Here is an 18102-nt window from a genome sequence, read left to right on the forward strand (position 1 = left end):
CACCAGATGTGTGCTGCCCGAGAGCCCACCCTTTTCTCTGAAGCATCAATACGTTTGGATTCTTTATCTGGGGGTGGAGCCTCTCCTGTAGTTTAGGAGTTGGCTATTTTTCTTTCATTGGACACAACCATGGAGCCTAATGGTAATTGTCCCCTTGTATATACTGGGTGTGATGGGTGTTGGCTTGTATTTCTCATCTACCCTGGGGGTAAGAATACAATCCCTGACAGGGTCGTTGAAGAGATCTACATGCCTGATCTTCCCCTTGAGCATGGGTAGTGTGTGTGATTACTTTTACGTGCTACTTAGGGTTTCAAAGAGGATATCCTTTTCTAGGAATTCTTTATGTAGCTGCACCCCATGGTAGTTGGCAGCTCTACCCAGAGAAACAATGTACCCTACACTGTCAGCCGGTGGAGTAGGCTTGTTAGGGTACAAGTCGAGATTATTGCCTGTGGGCGAATTGGTGTTTTATTCATCCAATGGGTCTTGTAGTGGCTGATAGTCTCCCATTCCCATTGCCATCCCCATCCGCCTGGTTGTCAGGTGTATGTGGTGGTGAATGCTCAGGTGAAATTGGTTGGAAGGGAAGGAGGTGATGGCAGAGGAGGAAGGGGGGGGGGTTAGTTCAAACAGTTCTCTTCTTCAAACGAATGCGATATTCCTCTTCTGCATCAGTCCTTTTTAAAGTCACTTTAGTGGTGATGTGTCCAGTTTGTGGGTGAATATACAACACTGTTTCGGATCTGGTGTGTGGATCGTAGCACCGAAGCTGCTTTTTTGGTTATTTCGGCACATCTGTTTCAGTGCCAAAAGTTTTGGTGTCTTTGGATCCGAAGTGAGTTTCGGTGGCGAATGGTGTGGGTCGGAGCCGGACTTGTTTCGACCCCAAAGGTCTGGGCTCGGAGCTTGATTTGGGGTGTGTTTTCAGAGCCGGAAGGCTTCTGGCTTCGGTGCCTAGCCTGAAGGCAGGGCGTCGGAAGCGTGGTCTCGGTGCCGACCGGGACCCAAGGGCGCGGGTTAGACCGGAGCCTTCTTTTATGTGGAGTTGGATCTTGGGACGGGGGTGGGGGGGGTGGGGGGGGGGGGGGTGGGGATCTGTACTCACAGTACGTTGTCCATGTGGGATGTCTCCCACTTGGTCGGAGTAGAGTTCTGAGATGGGGATCGGCTCTTGCTCCTCCTCGGTTCCCATAGCTTCCCCGGCCTCTTCATCCGATTGTTGCCCGAAGACGTCCAGAATGGAGCTTGTGCATTGTCGCAACGTCGAGCCCAACTGTTGCAAAGTGTTTTCTTGGAGCGGAAAGCCTGGCACTCATCACAGTCCTGTGTTTGGGAGACAAACACAATTTACACACTTCGTGTGAGTCGGCGCGCGGGTATTTCGTGTGACACAGAGGGCAGTATATGAAGGGATTTCGTTCCATCGACTGAGGGTCAGCCCGGGGCGGGTAGGCCAGAGGGCCTTCCACAAGCTTTCCAATCGAAAGATAGTTTTGATAAGTAAATACGATACGCGATATAAAAGGGAGACGTGACGGAAACAATACCGTCAAGGGTGAGGGTCTTGTGCACTGAAGGAAATCGAAGGAACAGTGTCAAACCGTAGCGCAGTAATTCATGTCCGAACCCGATGGAGAAAAAAAACGATCTAACAATGGAGCCGATGTCCATACGTAATATCACCGAAAGGAGGAGTCACCTACTTCGTGACTAGAAAAGATTTATTCGAAGAAAAACAAAGTGCAAACATCCGGACACAACACTAGATGGAGTGCTATGCACAGCATGTGATTTAGAGCTCACATCCCTCAAACATATAATTTCAACGGTCTGAATAGAAAAGTTCCTGGCTGAAATCACCCTTTAAATTAATATTAGGGGATGGTTTGATGACTAATCTAAATAGAGGTTTAACAAAATAGTATAAAAAAAACTAGGATTCGTTGAGAAGTTACCTGGAAGTTGGGTGGGGAGATTCCCGATCCCACTGAAACCTGTGCCCTGACTCTGTGAGGAGAGGGGTGGGAAGGCTTTTGCTGGAGACTGTGGGGTACTAAAAGCGGAGCCCAGATTGGGAGGGAAAGCTGGCAAGCTCTGGGTGTGGGGTGCAGTAGTGCTTCCAATGCTGAGAGATGCCATAGCTGCAAGAGGATCAATCTACAAAGAAATAAGAAAAACAATTAGGAACTGAACTAGAATATGTAAAACAGTTTTATTTTCAAAGTAACTAGCAGAGTATGTTTATGCATCAGATTGTATTTTTGGGCTCCTACAACAAACTAGGGTTAGTAGGTAGCAAATGGAATGGTTACAGTCAAACCACATGTCCTGGGGCCACAATACAATTGTACTCCCAGAGGTTGAGCAAGTAAGCACATGGTTTTTAAACCTGAGAATCTCAAGGTAGCTAGGTCAAGCAGTCCTGGAGGTGGGTGTGTTTAAATAGTAAAATGGTGTTTTTAATAGGTAATGAAAAGATTGTCTACGCAGGTAACTTTAGAAATGGACATTTTAGGCCAAAATTATCCTAAAAAACAAATTAAGACACTCAATCCTGCCTTCAGTTAATAGTGAAGGAGTCAGACAAATGTACGATGTCACAACTGATCTGGCTATCTGAATCAATATAGCCCTCCAGGTATACTTTACCATGAGGATTTTGTTTCAGGATTGTGGGCCCTTTTGCTAATTTTACATACATTTTCCCCATCCACAAGTAGGTTAGGGGTCAGGAGATCCAGGAAAAAAAAGCCTGTCCAGGAAGAGTGAGAAAGTGGCTCTGTATATACTGTTCCTTAATAGGTACAGGGTGTACAGAGTCCACAGTCCCCCAGGGCTTGACAGAGGTTAAAGTTAGATATAACCTTACTCTCTAAAGTGGTAGCTTGGTCGAGCAGTAAGGCAGTATCAGAGGACAGTGTAAAGCATTTGTTGTACACACAGTCAGCAAATGGTCTCACACACTCAATAACTGAACTCTAGGCCAATGGTTTATACATAAAAAAAATATGCTTGTTTTATTTTAGAACCAACACTTGGATTTAAAATATACTTTCTCAGCAGGAGATTTTTCATATAAATACTTTTGCAATATGCAATAGACTTTTGTAAACAGTTACAAGTGGTTGCAGTAGGCAACTATTTTTAAACAATACATTGAGCTCAATGGTAAATTCAAAATATATTTGCAACAGATTACTTTTTAGATTACTTTTGGAATTCCAGGACTGGATCCTAGATTCAGTCCTGGGTCAGTTCTCAGAATCAAGTGATGAAACTCTACTTAATTACTGTAATGATTTTTAACTAATATTTAGCTATTTTAAAAGTTGACACTTAGAAAATATTTCAGAGAAAACAGTCAACGATTCCCTATGGAAGAAAATTCAGGTTACAGGTACAGTATGTTCTCGTTACTTTTGTAATCCAGTACTGGGTGCCTAGACTCAGTACTGGGACCTTTATCCAAAACAGGTAAGTAATTACGTTTTCAGAAATTATACGATTTTTGAAGAATATTTAAAGATTGCAGAAATCGACACTTAGAAGAAATTTCACAGAAAAACAGTCAAAAGTTTCCTATGGAAGAAAAATGAGTTAAAGGTAAGTATAGTTGTGGGTACTTTTCAGAGTCAGTGCTGGGCACCAAGATCCAGCACTGGGAGCTCACCTAAGAGCAGGTGAGTAATTTCGTTTTTGTAACTCAGCTGATTTTTGGTGAATATTTTAAGATTTGAAAAGTCCACACTTAGAAGAAATTTCAGGAAAAAGCCAGTCAATGTTACCCTATGAGGGAAATAGAGTTTGCGGTTTAAGGGCAAGTACTCGACTGGCAGAGTTGAGGTTCTGGACACAGACTCAGAGGTCTCCCAGGGTCAGGTAGGTACAGTTGGTTCACCCTCAGCGGCTCTAGGGCAGCCGGGTGCAGAGAGAGTTAGGCCCAATGTTATCCTATGAGGGATAGGGGTGCCTTGGTTGGTGGCTGCTGACTGGCAAGCCGCGCGGCTGTGGGAGCTGGGCTCCTGGTCACTTACTCAGGGCAATTGGGGAAGTAGGTAGGTGTAGAGTTTTCACTGCCAGGGCCATTCGGGCGGCTGGGTGCAGAGGGCTTTGGGTCTTCGGGCGCTCAATTGATTTCAATGGGAAATCTCCGGTTTAGAAAAAGACAGCAAGCTCGGGGACGAGGACTCTTCAGGTGCCACCACCACTTCGAGAGGTAAGTTGAGTAATTGGAGGATAGGTAGGTACCCCGGGATTGGGCACAGGGGGCCGTGGGGCGCCACGTGCAGGGGTGCCTTTTGGTGTCGGGAAATCTTACCCTCTGTAGATCGCGGTTGGGGGGGCACCTTGTTCTGAGGCTGCAGGCTTCTTCAGGAGTGTCGAGGGAGGTCCTTGGGTGCCGGACTCGGGGTTACAGTCGCCGTGGGGTCGTCCTCAGGGTCTTTGTTCACTCCGGCACTGGCCAGGCTTGGCTGGTGCAGAGTGTGCTGGGTTCCCGGTTCCGGGCTGCTGCCAGGGGTTAGAGATAGGTTTTGAGTAGAGCCCCTACTCATGGGAGTCCCAGGGGCTTAGAGCCAAAAGGTAGCCAGGTCCTCCGGGGTTGGTAAGGTTGCTAGCCACAAGAGATGCCGGGCTGGAGAAGGAGCAGGTTCGAGGGTCGACAGGCCGGTAGGGCTGGGGCCAAAGCAGTTGGTGTCTTCCTCTTTTCAGCAGCTGCAGGGCAGGTCTTCTTTCTTCTTGCTCTTCGTAGTTTTGAATCTGGTATCTGGGGAAGGAAGGTTCAGGGTGCCCCTAAATACTAGATTTATGGGGCGTTACAGGTAGGTGAATAGCAGGGACCAATGGGTCCCTGTCCTGGGGTGGGTACACCCCCTATCCTGCCTCTCTCCTGTGGGAGGGGGGCAGTTGCCTAGTCCTGATAGGGTAGGGCTCCCCATCTTCAAGATGGCGAGAGCCCGGAGAGGTGCTTCACCTCGCCTCCCCCACCTGAGGGGTGGGGTTGGCAGGCTGGCACATCCCCTGTCCTTATTTGAGGTTTCCGGCCAAAGCTTCCCGCCAGAGTGGGGGGTTGCAGGGGCCTGGGGAAGCTCAGAGGCGGCATGCCTTTGAAGCTTCCCCCTGCCCATCCTGGGGGAGGAGATTTAGCATCTTGCCCAGGATGTGCATTGCTGCATGCCCAGGAGAGCAGGGGCTCTCCTACCCAGGGGTCCAGTAACATGTCTGATGGATGGCAGCCTCAGAGCAGACGTGGATTGTAGGTTAGGTTTAAGGGGGCACCTCTAAGATAATCTCTGGGGTGATGGGTACATTAAATCCCACACTGGCATCAGTGTGGGTTTAATGTGCTGAGAAGTTTGATACCAAACGTCTCCATCTTTAGTGTTGCCATTGTGGTGCTGTGGAGCTCGTGTTTGACGAGCTCTCAGCACCATGTACTCTTAAATGGCAGCACTGCACTTTGTGCTCAGGAATGGACCTGGGCACTGTTGGGGCACAGGGCTCCTGCTCCTGTGCCCACACCATTGGCATAAGGCACCCAGCTAGAGGGGTGACTGATGTATGCCATGGCAGTGTAGGTGATGGGCATGGCACACAGGGATGTGTGCCATGTCGACTTTTTTTTGTCTTGCACCCAAACACTCAGCCTGCAAAGGCCAGTGTGTGTGTGTAAGGGTACAGGGCCTCTAAGGGTGGCACAAGGAGTGCTGCAGCTCTTAGAGGCCTTCCTTGGTCACAAGGCCCTGGGTACCTAGGGTACCATTTACCAGGGGCTGACATGTGGCCAGGGTTTGCCAATTTGGGTTTTGTTTGTTTTAGGGAAGAAACATAGGCCCTGGGCACCTGATTGGGAGGAGTCCAGGGTACACTCAAAGTACATTCAGCAATTCAGCAAAAAGTGGGGGCATACCATGCAAGAAAGATGCCACTTTCTCAGAGTGTACCAGGTATCTTGAAGAAATTCCGCTGAGGACAACTAATGCTCCTGCAGCAGCCAGAGCCCTCATTGGTTTCTTTACCAAAGTGGGTTTTCTAACGGAGGTGGTATCAAACATATGTACAAACTTCATGTCTGGTTACCTGAAACACATGTGGTCAAAATGAGGAGTAACTTACAAATTCACTACCCCATATCACCCACAAATAGCCTGATTGAGAGCTTTAACAAGACCAAGTAAAGTATAATTGATGGACTCCCTGAAAAAGGAGATAGGATATCTACAGGCAATTGTCACAGAAGGTACTAGGGTTTTCCCCCTTTGAACTTCTGTTTGGAAAATTTTGTCTTGTAAAGGAAGGATTGGCGAGGCCTCTCAAAGAGCCTAAATAGAGCCTAAATAGGACATTTTGAATTATGTGCTTGGACTTTGTTCCAGAATGGCCGAGAACATGAAAAAAGCAACTAAAAACCTTGAGCCAAGCCAAGAGCTCCAGAAGCTTTAGAATAACCAAATGGCTGCAATAGTGGAGTTCCAACTAGGGCAGAAGGTGTGAGATTTGAACCCTGTGACTCGTGGGGCTCTCCAGTACAACAACTAAGTGAATCTAGTAAAGTTTTCCCAAGATGAGTCACAAAAGGTTATCAGTGACTAGAGACCGAAAAGCAGGAAAAGATAGTGATTAGAAAGGAAAATGCTACTTACCAGTATGCATCTGTTCTTGGCATGGAGAGCTGCAGATCCGTACACTGTGCATTAGATCGCCATCTGGTGTTTGGCTCAGATGCTTGCACCTTGTTGTCGTCTTGGAAGAAGTCTTTTGTAGTCAAGAGATGGGCGACTCCTCCCTTGGACGATAGTGCACATGGGCATCAACTCCATCCTCAGATTGTTTTTCGCCATGATGGGAAATGATAGGAGTCAGTAGGTAGAAGAGATGTCCATGTAAATGTATCTAATTAAGATAATACTGGATTGGAAACAGGTCCCGGTGAGGCGGGTGGGCGTGTACGGATATGCAGCTCTACATGATGCATACTAGTAAGTAGCATTTTCCATTCGAGGCATATGAGCTGCAGATCGTACACTGTGCATAGACCGTACAGCACTGTTTCCCCTAGCAGTGGTCACCTGTATCCGCTGCAGTAGTTTGAAAAAGTGTTTAAAGAACAGCTTGGCCTACTGAAGCGTGTTGCTTAGCCTGCACGTCAGCACAATAGTGTTTGGTGAAGGTGTGTGGTGTAGACCATGTTGCTGCTTTACATATGTCCTCTATATTGATTTTAACTAAGAATGCCATGGAAGCCCCTAGTTTGGGTGTTGAATGAGCTCTAGGGGGAATTGTTAATGTGCGTTTAGCCTTTTGGCATATTTGAATGCATTTTTCTATCCACATGGCAATCCCAGCTTTGGAGATGGGGTTACCCTTATGAGGTGGGGAGAAGGCTACAAACAGTTTTGTTTTTCGAAAGGGTTCAGTCCTATCAATATAATAAAGAGCCCTTTTAACGTCTAGTGTGTGAAGGACTCTCTGCTACGGAGTCAGGATTTTGGAAAAACATCGGTAACTCAACTGGTTAAGATGAAAAGCAGAGATGACTTTGGCATGGAATTTTGGATTTGTTCTGAAAACCACTTTGTTACGATGTATTTGTAAGAATGGTTCTTGTATGTTTAAAGCCTGGATCTCACTCTTCTGAGAGGTAATTGAGACAAGGAAAGCTACCTTCCATGTGAGGAACTGAAGTTCACATTTAAGTAGAGGTTCAAATGGGGGAATCATGAGCCTGGTAAGAATAATATTTAAATTCCACACCAGAGAGGGTGGTAATATGGGAAGAATTATTCTTTTAAGGCCTTCCACAAAAGCTTTAATTGCAGGCACTCTAAATCGTGACAAGTGTGGTCTATTTTGTAAATAAGCAGCAAATGCTGCTAGATGTAATCGTATGGATGCATATGCCAGATTACATCTTTGCAAGTGTAGCAAGTAGCAGATGATATCCTGTATGGAAGCATCCAGCGGATTGATAGGATTATTGCAGTAGATGGCAAATCTTTTCCATTTTGCAGCATAGCAAGCTCTAGTAGTAGGGAGTCTGGCTTCTTTAATGATATTCATACAGTCTGGAGGAAGGTTAAGATAACCGAATTCTAGGACTTCAGGAGCCAGATTGCTAGATTCAGCTGACCTGGGTCGGAGTGTCATCTCTCCATGGTTCTGCGTTAGCAATGTTGGGGCGAGGCGTAGTTTTTGGTGTGGAACTACTGAGAGTTCCAGTAGTGTTGTGAACCACGGTTGGCGTGCCCATGTGGGAGCCACCAGGATCATCTTGAGAGACTGTTGTCTGAGCTTGCGTACTACTAGGGGAATTAGTGGGAGTGGCAGAAAAGCATACGCAAATCTGCCTGACCAGTTCATCCATATCGCATTCCCTTTGGACAACGGGTGTGGAAATCTGGCGCCAAAGGCTGAGCATTTTAAGTTTGTGGCGAAAAGATCTATTTCTGGTAGACCCCACATTTGAATAAATGGTAGAAGATTTTGGGGATGAAGTTCCCATTCGTGTATCTGCTGTGTCTGCCGACTTCGCAGATCCACAATCTGATTGTGAACTCCTGGAAGGTGTTGTGCAAGCAGGTATATGTTTTGTGGACTGGCTCCTCTCCAAATGCTTTGTGCAAGCTGGGACAGCTGCAAGGAATGTGTGCCCCCCTGTTTTTGTATGTAATACATGGCTGTCATGTTGTCCGTCCGGACTAGGACAGTCTCTTGCTGTAGATGTACTTGGAATGATTTCAGTGCAAGGAATATTGCTAGTAATTCCAGGTGACTGATATGGAGCACTTTCTGTTGAGTGGTCCATATGCCTCGAATTGTTTGTTTTAGGAGATGGGCTCCCCAACCGGTGAGTGATGTGTCTGCTGTTAGCACTATCTGTGGAACCAGCTCGAGGAATGGCCGCCCTTTGGACAGGTTTCGTGTGTTCCACCACTGCAGAGCACGATGTGTGCGGCTGTCCACCAACACCAGATCTATAGGTTGTCCTTGGGCCTGATTCCACTGACGTGCTAGGCATTCGTGTAAGGGGCGCATTTGAAGTCTTGCATGAGGTACGATAAAGATGCAAGAGGCCATCATTCCTATGAACTGCATGAATACCCTTGCTGGGAGGAAGTGCTGTTGAAATTTGGTGATTATGGCTTGCATACTGGCTATCCTGGCTGGAGTGGGATATGCCAGAGCTCTTGAGGTGTCTATTGTGGCCCCTAGATATTGATATATGTGGGAGGGCTGATGATGTGACTTGGTGTAGTTGACTGAATCCCAAGTCGTGTAGTAGCTGGATGGTTTGAGAAGGGTGATGAACACACTGTAAGACCTGGCTTTTATCAGCCAGTCGTCTAGGTATGGGAAAGACATGGATTTGCTTTCTTCTTAAGTGTGCTGCTACTACCACCAGACACTTTGTGAAAACCCTGGGTGCGGTGGTCACTCCGAATGGAAGGACTTTGAACTGGTAGTGTTGTCCGTCCGCCATGAATCTTAGGTATTTCCTGTGAGCGGGGTGAATGGGAATATGAAAATAGGTGTCCTTGATGCCTAGGGTGGCATGGAAGTCACCTTGTTGAAGTAGTGGGAGGACTTGTTGAAGAGCGATCATGTGGTAATGATCTGAGTGTATGTAAAGATTGAGAGGTCTGAGGTAGAGTATTGGCCTCAGGGTGCCGTCCTTGTGGGGGTTTAAGAAATACAGCGAATAAACCCCTGTTCCTTGATGCTGTAAGGGAACTGGTTCTATTGCCTGCTTTTGAAGCAGTAAAAGAACCTGCTGTAAGAGCGTGAGATGTTCTGTGGACATTGGACGTTGTTCTGGTGGTATGGTGGGTGGGGTTGCTGTAAGTTTCAGGCAGTAACCATACTGGATAATTTGTCTTACCCACTTGTCTGTTGTGATGGAGTTCGACAGGAAAGAACTGTGAGAGCCTTCCCCTGACCGGAGTTTAATGTTCTGGGGGGAGTGGAGGGAAGTCACTGTTTATTAGTGGGGGAGGTGAGAGTGTTAGTTACCTCGGCCTCTGCCTTTGTTATTTCCCCTGTATCCTCCTCTAAAATATTCTCTGTTGGGGGGATGTTTGTGTTGTGTTTTTGTAAGAAGAGGAGGTAGTGTCTGTTCCCATGTTTTTGGATGCTCCTCTATAAAAAAGGAGCGATGAAAGGAACAAAGTGTGGATGGAGACTAACACTCCCATGGATTTAGCAGTCTCCGTGTCCTTTTTCATTTTTTCCAGAGTGGTGTCTACAGCCGGTCCATAAAGTTGTTCCTGATTGAACGGCGGGTTGAGGATAGTTGTTTGTACCTCCTGTTTAAAGCCTGAAATGTGTAACCAGGCATGTCGTCTGAGGAGCACACTAGTGTTAATGGAACTAGAGGCTGTGTTAGCTGCATCAAGGGCACACTTGATTGAGGCAATTGTAATTAACTTGCCTTCCTGAATCAAGTAATTTGCCTGAGTCTTGTACTGATCAGCAAAATGTTGCAATAGGGTTTCTCGTCGGTCATAGTGAACACTATCATTCGTAGCAAGTCATGCTTGGGTGTTAGCTATGCGCCAGTAATTGGCTGCTTGGGCAGCAACTCTTGCCAGAGGCATCTAGCAAATTACATTCCTTATCCGGTGGTGGTGCGTCACGGGAGGTTTGAGAGTTGGCACGTTTTCTAGCCTTAGACACTACTAGTGAGTCTAGGGGTAGCTGCCCTTTGATGTAAGCGGGATCATCGGGGAAGGTTTGTATTTATCAATCCTGGGATTGAGGATTCTAGCTCTCACTGGGTCTTTGAACAAGTCTGGGGCATGTTTACTGACCCTTTGAGCATTGGCAGTATTTGGACAGATTTCTGTGACTTTTCGAAAGTGTCTAGAAGGAAATCCTCACCTGCAGTGACTCAATGCATGTGAATCCCATGGTAAATAGCAGCTCTATTAACAAGCTGCTCAAATCCAATATTGTCATCTGGGGGAGATGGTTTTGTTGGATATGGCTTGGGATCTGTGAAGTCTGGGGGATCTATTGGGTCATCATAATCGTCCCAATCATCCTGTGGTGTGTCCGTATCATTATCAGGGTCAGTGAAAGGGTCATTGTTGCCTCCCCCTAAATCCTCCTCATCATCATCATCATCCTGCGGTGGTGGTGTATGTGGTGGAAGTGTTATAGGCTGTGAGGGTGAGAGAGGTATAGGAGGAAGAACAGGAGTAGGAGGAATAGGAGAAGAAGGTCTTATAGGTGAAGTGCAACAGTCTTTTCTTCACAGGCACTGCAGGTGTGTCTGTTGTGTCCAGCTTACTCCTCTTGTGCGGCACAGCGGCCAGATGTCCTGTTATGGGGTCAATATTGAGTTTTCTGATTGGGATCGACAGGATCCAGTCGAAAAAGTTCTTCCTCCTGGATAACCGCTTTCAGCGCCGACTTTTTCGGGTCTGACCAGGGTTGAGATTTGTGCTCCGAGGCCTTAGGAGGTGTGTTAGAGTCATTTGGCTTGGATATGGAGACTGAAATCGTTTCTGGTTCCCAAGGTATATCTTTCGGCATCGAAGTGGTCGGAGCGGATATCTTTTTGGGAGTAGGTTGCTCTCCGGCTTCGGGGGCCGAAGACGCCGTCGAGACAGGGATATGCGGTTTGCTCGGTCCCGAGCTACCGGAAGGCTTGTCCTGTATCTTCGGAGCCGGGCCTGAGGGCGGGGCTTCTGAAGTATGTTTTCAGTCGCGACTGGGGCCAGCAGGCGTAGTCTTGACCAGGGCCTTCTTTTTCTTGGGTGGAGTGGGGGGGGTAGGGGCAGTTGTACTCACTCGTTCACCAGGAGTGATGTGGTCGTCTGAGTCGTCTGCTTCGGACACTATTTCCAGGTCTTCGGAATCTTCCTCTGGGACATCTGGGCCTTTGAAGATGTCCGCTGGTGCCGGAGCTGTGATGATGCGTCGTCGGGCCCGGAGATCACGGATGGTCTTTTTCGATCGAAAAGAGGCACAGGTTTTGCAATTGTGCTTGTCGTGTTCTGGCGAGAGACACAGGTTACCGACCTTGTGACGGTCACTGTGTGGGAATTTCGCTCCACACTGGGGGCATTTTATGAATGAAGTCCTTTCCATGAGCTGTAGGCCCGAACGGCGTTGATAGGCCCAGCGGCCCGCGTAGACGACCGGAATAGAGTTGTTGAGATGCGCGAAGATCACGCGATCGAAGACCATACCGGAGAGTTCTAGATAGTTTGCTCGTCGAAAAAGTTTGAAAAACAAGGTTTCGAACAGGAACGCAAAAGTTACATCCGGACCCAATGGGGGAAGAAAAAAAAATCTGAGGATGGAGTCGATCCCCATGCGCACTATCATCCAAGGGAGGAGTCCCCTATCTCAAAACTACAAAAGACTTCTTCCAAGATGACGACAAGGTGCAAGCATCCGAGCCAAACACCAGATGGCGATCTAATGCAGTGTACGATCTGCAGCTCATATGCCTCGAACATACCATTTCAGAACCCGAAGTTGGCGGGTCGCGGGAAGAGAATTAGAACAAAAAGCTCCTCAGAATGTAAATCAGGAAACTACCTTGTGGTTAGACCATCACGAAGAGTCTTCAAATGGTAGTAAAAAGTATCATCCCCAATGGTAGCTCACACAGTTTAACGAAACTCTAGGGGATTTCGTTAAACTGAGGGGGCTACCATTGGGGATGATATTTTTTACTACCATTTGAAGACTTTGTGACAGACTAACTACTAGGTAGTTTCCTGATTTACTTTGAGGAGCTTTTTGTTCCACCTCTTACCCTGACCCGGTGACTTCGGGTTCTGAAATGGTATTTTCTAATCACAAGCTCTTTTCCTCCTTTTCGGTTTCTCTAGTCACAGATGTTAACCTTTTGTAACTCACCATGGGAAAACATTACTAGATTCACTCTTTGTTGCTATCCTATTAGGATCTTCCCCTTCTTGGTGTCTTTCAACACAGTGGGTTTACTTCTTTGTGTTCTCACTCAAAATCTTCCCTCTTATTTGTATTTTCATTCAATAATTCGCACATGTGGTAATTGCCTGTTCAGTTTTCCATATGAGCTGGACTGTGCATGACACACTGTAGTTCACTATGAATAAAGTTCACTTGTTTATGTTCTGTGAAACAGCAGTCACTGCCTATGAGCTTTATCTTGATTTACAGCCTTGAAGCACAAGTTACTTACCTTCGGTAATGATATATCTCTAAGAAACATTAGTTAGATTCCTTACCTTAGAATATCCCCAGGCGTCAGGCTGGATCCGGAAAGATTGTGTCAGCAGTACCCCTGCTCGTCGGTAGGCGTAGTCTGCGCCTCCACGTCCGGCGTCGTGATCGCCGGGATGACGGAGTACTTAGACGTCACGTGCGGACATCAGTTCTGTACATAGCTTTCCGCACCAGGCACGCAGAGCCATGCAAGAAACCGACACGGGTGCCATGAAACTAGGGCCCTGAAAGGGATGACCTTAACCCTAGATATCGGTTCGCAGAACGGGGAGGATGGGTGGGGCGGTAAGGAATCTAACTAACTAATGTTTTACAGATATATCGTTACCGAAGGTAAGTAACTTGTTCATCTGAAAGAAACACGTTAGTTAGATTCCTCACTTTAGAATAGATACCCCAGCAATACCAACCCCGTGGGTGGGTCTGCAAGCCAAGATCACACCAGGAAGTCCTGGAGAACGGAACGGCCAAAGAAGCAGTCTCTCCGGACTTGGCTGTCCAGGCAGTAATGCTTGGCAAACGTGTACAGCGAGGCTCACATAGCTGCATGAGAAGTGTCCTGCAGAGGGACTCCCCATCCCAAGGCAGTAGTAGCCGCTGTGGCCTGAGTGGAAAGAAAGGATTCTTCTTAGCCAAGGAATAACAGACCTTAATGCACAAAAAAACCCACCAAGAGATGGTTCCCTTGTGCACTGCCCGCCCCTTCTTAGTGCGCACGTAGCAAACTAAGAGTTGGTCGTCAACCGGAACAGTTTTGTGCGGTCCAGATAGGAGAGCGCACGTTTTGGGTCCAGAGCCTCACTTCGTCTTTAGAGGGAGTCGGAAAAAAGGTGGGTAAGGTAACGGACTGCCTGATGTGAAAGGCAGTAACCACCTTAGGAAGAAAAGAAGGGCGAGTCCTCAGAACAACCTTACCCTGATGGAAAGAGAGGAAAGGAGGTTTAGCAGAGAGCCTGGAGCTCGCTCACTCACTCTTCTGGCAGAGGTGATGGCAACCAAGAAAGCAGTCTTGAGAGTCAGAAGACTGAGAGGACAGTTATGAAGTGGCTCAAAAGGAGTGCACATCAGATAGGTTAACACCAGATTCAAGTCCCACTGAGGCATTACAAAGGAGACAGGGGGAAACATGTGAGTAATGGCTTTTAAGAATCCATTTACAAAAGGGGACTTGAAAAGAGGCTGATCAGGAAGCCTCAAGAAGGCTGAAACAGCTGAAAGATATCCCTTGAAGATGCCCAGAGCAGAGCCCTGCTGGGCCAGGGAAAGAAGAAAGAGGAGAACCTCAGAAAGAGGGGCGGAAAGGGGATCCACAGCCTTTGCTGTGCACCATGCCACAAATGTGTTCAACCTGCAGGCGTATACCGTTTTAGTGGAGGGACGCCTGGCTGCCAGAATGACATCACAGACTTCAGGAGGCAAGTCAAATGGCATCAACTGCCGCCGCTCAATCTCCACGCATGGAGGTGGAGGCTGGACAGGTTCAGGTGGAGGACCGTCCCCTGCTGCTGTGACAGAAGGTCCTCCTGAAGAGGCAGTCGAATCGGGGGATCGATTGACAGACTAAGTAGCTCGGGATACCAGTATCTTCGTGCCCAATCCGGAGCAACAAGGATGACTTGAGCCCGGTCGCACCGGATCTTCAGCACTCTGGGCAGAAGTGGTACAGGCGGAAGGCGTACAACAGACCGCAACTCCACTCGCGAATAAAAGTCTCTGTGCAAGTGCCGCCTTGGAAATTCCAAAGCACAGAACTGATTACATTGCGCGTTCTCTTCGGTGGCGAACCGATCTCACCAAGCCTTTCCCCACTGCCGAAAGAGACCTTGCGCCACGTCCGAGTTCAGATGCCACTCGTGATCCATCATGCACCGACGGCGGAGTTCGTCCGCCCTGGCGTTCAGAGAGCCCGCCAGGTGTTGAACCACCAGGGTGATGCCCAGATGATCCAGCAATATCAAGAGGCCCAGAGCCTCTTGACAAAGGGTCCACAACCCCACCCTGTTTGTTGCAATACCACATGGAGGTGGTGTGGTCAGTGAACACCTGCACTAAACTTCCCCGGACAGAAGGAAGGAATGCCTTCAGTGCAAGCCGGATCCCCAGCAACTCCATTAGGTTGATATGGAGCCGAGACTCTGCCGGAGACTAGAGGCCTCTGATCTTCGCCTCTCCCATGTGCCCCACCCCCTCCATCCCAGGAGGGACGCATCAGTCACCACTTCGTTCTCCGGTTGGGGTAGGGAGAGGGATCTGCCACTGACCCAATCGCGGTCCGTGAGCTACCACTGCAACTGTCTTACAGTGCCCTCCGAGATCAGGACGTGGTCGGACAGGTTGCCCTGATTTTGAGCCCACTGGAACTTCAGGTCCCACTGCAGAGCCAGCATCCGCCACCAGGCATGATGTATCAGCAGGATGCAGGAGGCCATCAGATCCAGCAGCCGTAGGGCCATCCTGACCGAAACTTGGGATAAAGGCTGAACGATCGGAATCAGAGTCTGAATATCCCGAACCCGCTGTTCGGGAGAATAGACCCGAAACTGGGCAGAGTCCAGAACCGCTCCGATGAGGAGCTTCTAGGGGGGACTCAGATGTGACTATGGCACATTGAAGGAGAACCCCAGCGAATGCAGGAGGTCGGCCGTAGTCTGGAGGTGGGAGAGGAATGTTCAGGGCGAGCCCACCTTCAACAACCAGTCATCGAGATAGGGGAAGACTGGAACCCCTTGTGAGAAGTTGGCCTGATATAGGATGTCACTAGTTCTAGTGTACACCCTGTATCAGTCCAAACACCCCTTATGGTGATTGGTTGTAAAGTCAACCTTATAAACCAGCTATCCTAGTGGTAGCATGGACAAGAGCAGTCTTAGGCTAAACTCTGTATGGCATGTGAAGCCAGCTGTTATACCATTACAATCCCTTGAATACCAAATGAAAGGACACCACACCAGATATATATAAAATTAGAATGTATTTATTCTAACATATACCCTCAGCACTCTTTATGAGTTCAGAGGTCTAAGCACAACAATTTCTTAAGTAGCATACGTTAAGTTACACAGGAAAAATACAGTTAGGCCCAGGGGCCACGCAAACCATATACTAAGAAAGTGGTATAAGTACCACGTCACGAACAGAGAGTAGGCCTAGGGAATCGCTGGGGCTACACTACCCTACCAATAGTTAGGAAGTGGGAGGCCCACGGGAAGCGTGTGCAGTGTGGAAACACACACGCGGGTTACATTAAAGTCAATGGGAATGTAGCAATTAGAAATAGGAAGATTAAGGACACTTCCGAAGTAACTAGGAGGAAGCAACTAAAGACTTAGACACTTGGATAGTCAATATCCACTGGAACACCGGAGTACTCGCGTTACCTCACCCACAGGAGACGGGTGCATAGGTGTGAAGATGTGTCGGGTGTCGTCGCTAGATCCTATGGATGCCTGAAGAACAGATGCTGGCAGGCGGCCAGGAGGAAGATGTCCGGTGGATCCAAGGATGCATCTTAAAGGAAGAACACCTGCAAGCAGAGGGGAAAAGTATGGGTCACTAGCCAGTGACCGTGTGGAACCAGGAAGGAACCAGGCTATGTCGTGCAGAACACAGGTGATGTCTGGAAGCTTGTCTCTGCAGCTGCGTGGACCAGGAGGCGTCGAGGACAACCAGAACCAGGGTACGAGCTGTCCCACGAAGGATCTTGCTGCTGGCGGAGTCAACGTCCCGATTGGAGTCAACAAGCCTTGGCAAAGGCAACCCACGCAGAAATGGAAATTCGCTTCATGTGCAGATCAGGCAGGTCTGAGGTGCTTCTCTTTCGCAGGGAAGCAAGGGCCAGTCTGGAGGAGCCAAACCAGCGGTGAAAAGTCAAGGGTTCGTCGTCACTGAGGCTAGTAGCAAACGGGCAAGCAACCGGACAGACGCGTCGAGCAGGAAAATGCAGAAGGGCCCCACGCAGAACTCGTGGAGTGTGGAGGGCTGATCTTCGGTGCAGATGGTGCTCGGGGTTGGGGCTTCTCAATCCCCAGAGCACAACTTCGAGGGTGCCTCAGAAGCTACGCTGGAAGCTACTCACCAATTTTCCCAGGTAGCCGGTCCCAAGTCTCTCGTCGCCTCCACGGATCTCAGCTTGGCTGTGGATGTGGATCAGGGTCAGAGAAGTCTGGAGGTCAAGGCGCTGGTCGGGCTCTGCAGTCGGTTCCTCGTAGAAATTGGGCAAAGCAAACGGCAGGTCGCTTGTTGGTGCCCGTTTGCACAGGGTGGCCACTCCTTGGCCACAAGGGAGATTCTTCAGTCTTCTTGTCGTCGAATGTCGAAGGTCCAGAGTTTCGTGTCTTGTTTCAGTTCAGGTTAATCCAAAGTCCTAGGGACTCAGCTCCCATACTAATCTGGGGGGCTGGGTTACCTGCTAGGTCCTTCCTATGGGTGGGACCAGGGAGGGGGTGGTTACACCCCCATCCCTTTGTCCAGTTTCGCGCCAGGACTGGGGATGGAGTGCCCCAGCACCAGTTTGAACCGGACTATGCATGGGACACCTTGTGTGCCCCAGGCAGTGTCTCGTTTCTTTCATCCCTCCCTGCCCCAATACATTAAGCCCTGTCTAGGGTGGTGCTAGCACCTCCCAAGGCAGGAAACCTATTGTCCAAGCCTCCCTCGCTTGAAGGACTCCCAGCAGCAGGAGGTCAGACTTGTGTCTGTGGCAGCAGCATCCATTTTGTGATGCTGGGGCTCTGGTAAACTTTAACCGGGTAGTAGGTTTTTCACATGTCTCTCCCTCTAGAAGGGGGGGGAATACTATCCTAATTGCCAGAAATGGTGTGGGGGTAGTATTCCAAAGTGTTAGACACCTTACACAACATGTTTTGATAAAGCCAAACC

At 48.5% G+C, this 18102-nt stretch overlaps 1 protein-coding gene across 10 annotated transcripts in view; it reads right to left on the minus strand.

Moving 5' to 3' along the window:
• CNOT1 (CCR4-NOT transcription complex subunit 1) overlaps positions 1-18102 on the minus strand; it is a 1579387-nt gene that overhangs the window by 1039373 nt on the left and 521912 nt on the right. For all 10 annotated transcript variants that reach the window (XM_085638198.1, XM_085638193.1, XM_085638201.1 and 7 more), the window contains one exon: positions 1959-2160. In XM_085638198.1, the coding sequence (XP_085494324.1) occupies positions 1959-2160 (202 nt within the window). The remainder of the gene's footprint in view (positions 1-1958; positions 2161-18102) is intronic.

Source organism: Triturus cristatus, chromosome 12 (genome assembly GCF_964204655.1).
Source record: "Triturus cristatus chromosome 12, aTriCri1.1, whole genome shotgun sequence".
In the NCBI taxonomy this organism is placed as follows: domain Eukaryota; kingdom Metazoa; phylum Chordata; class Amphibia; order Caudata; family Salamandridae; genus Triturus; species Triturus cristatus.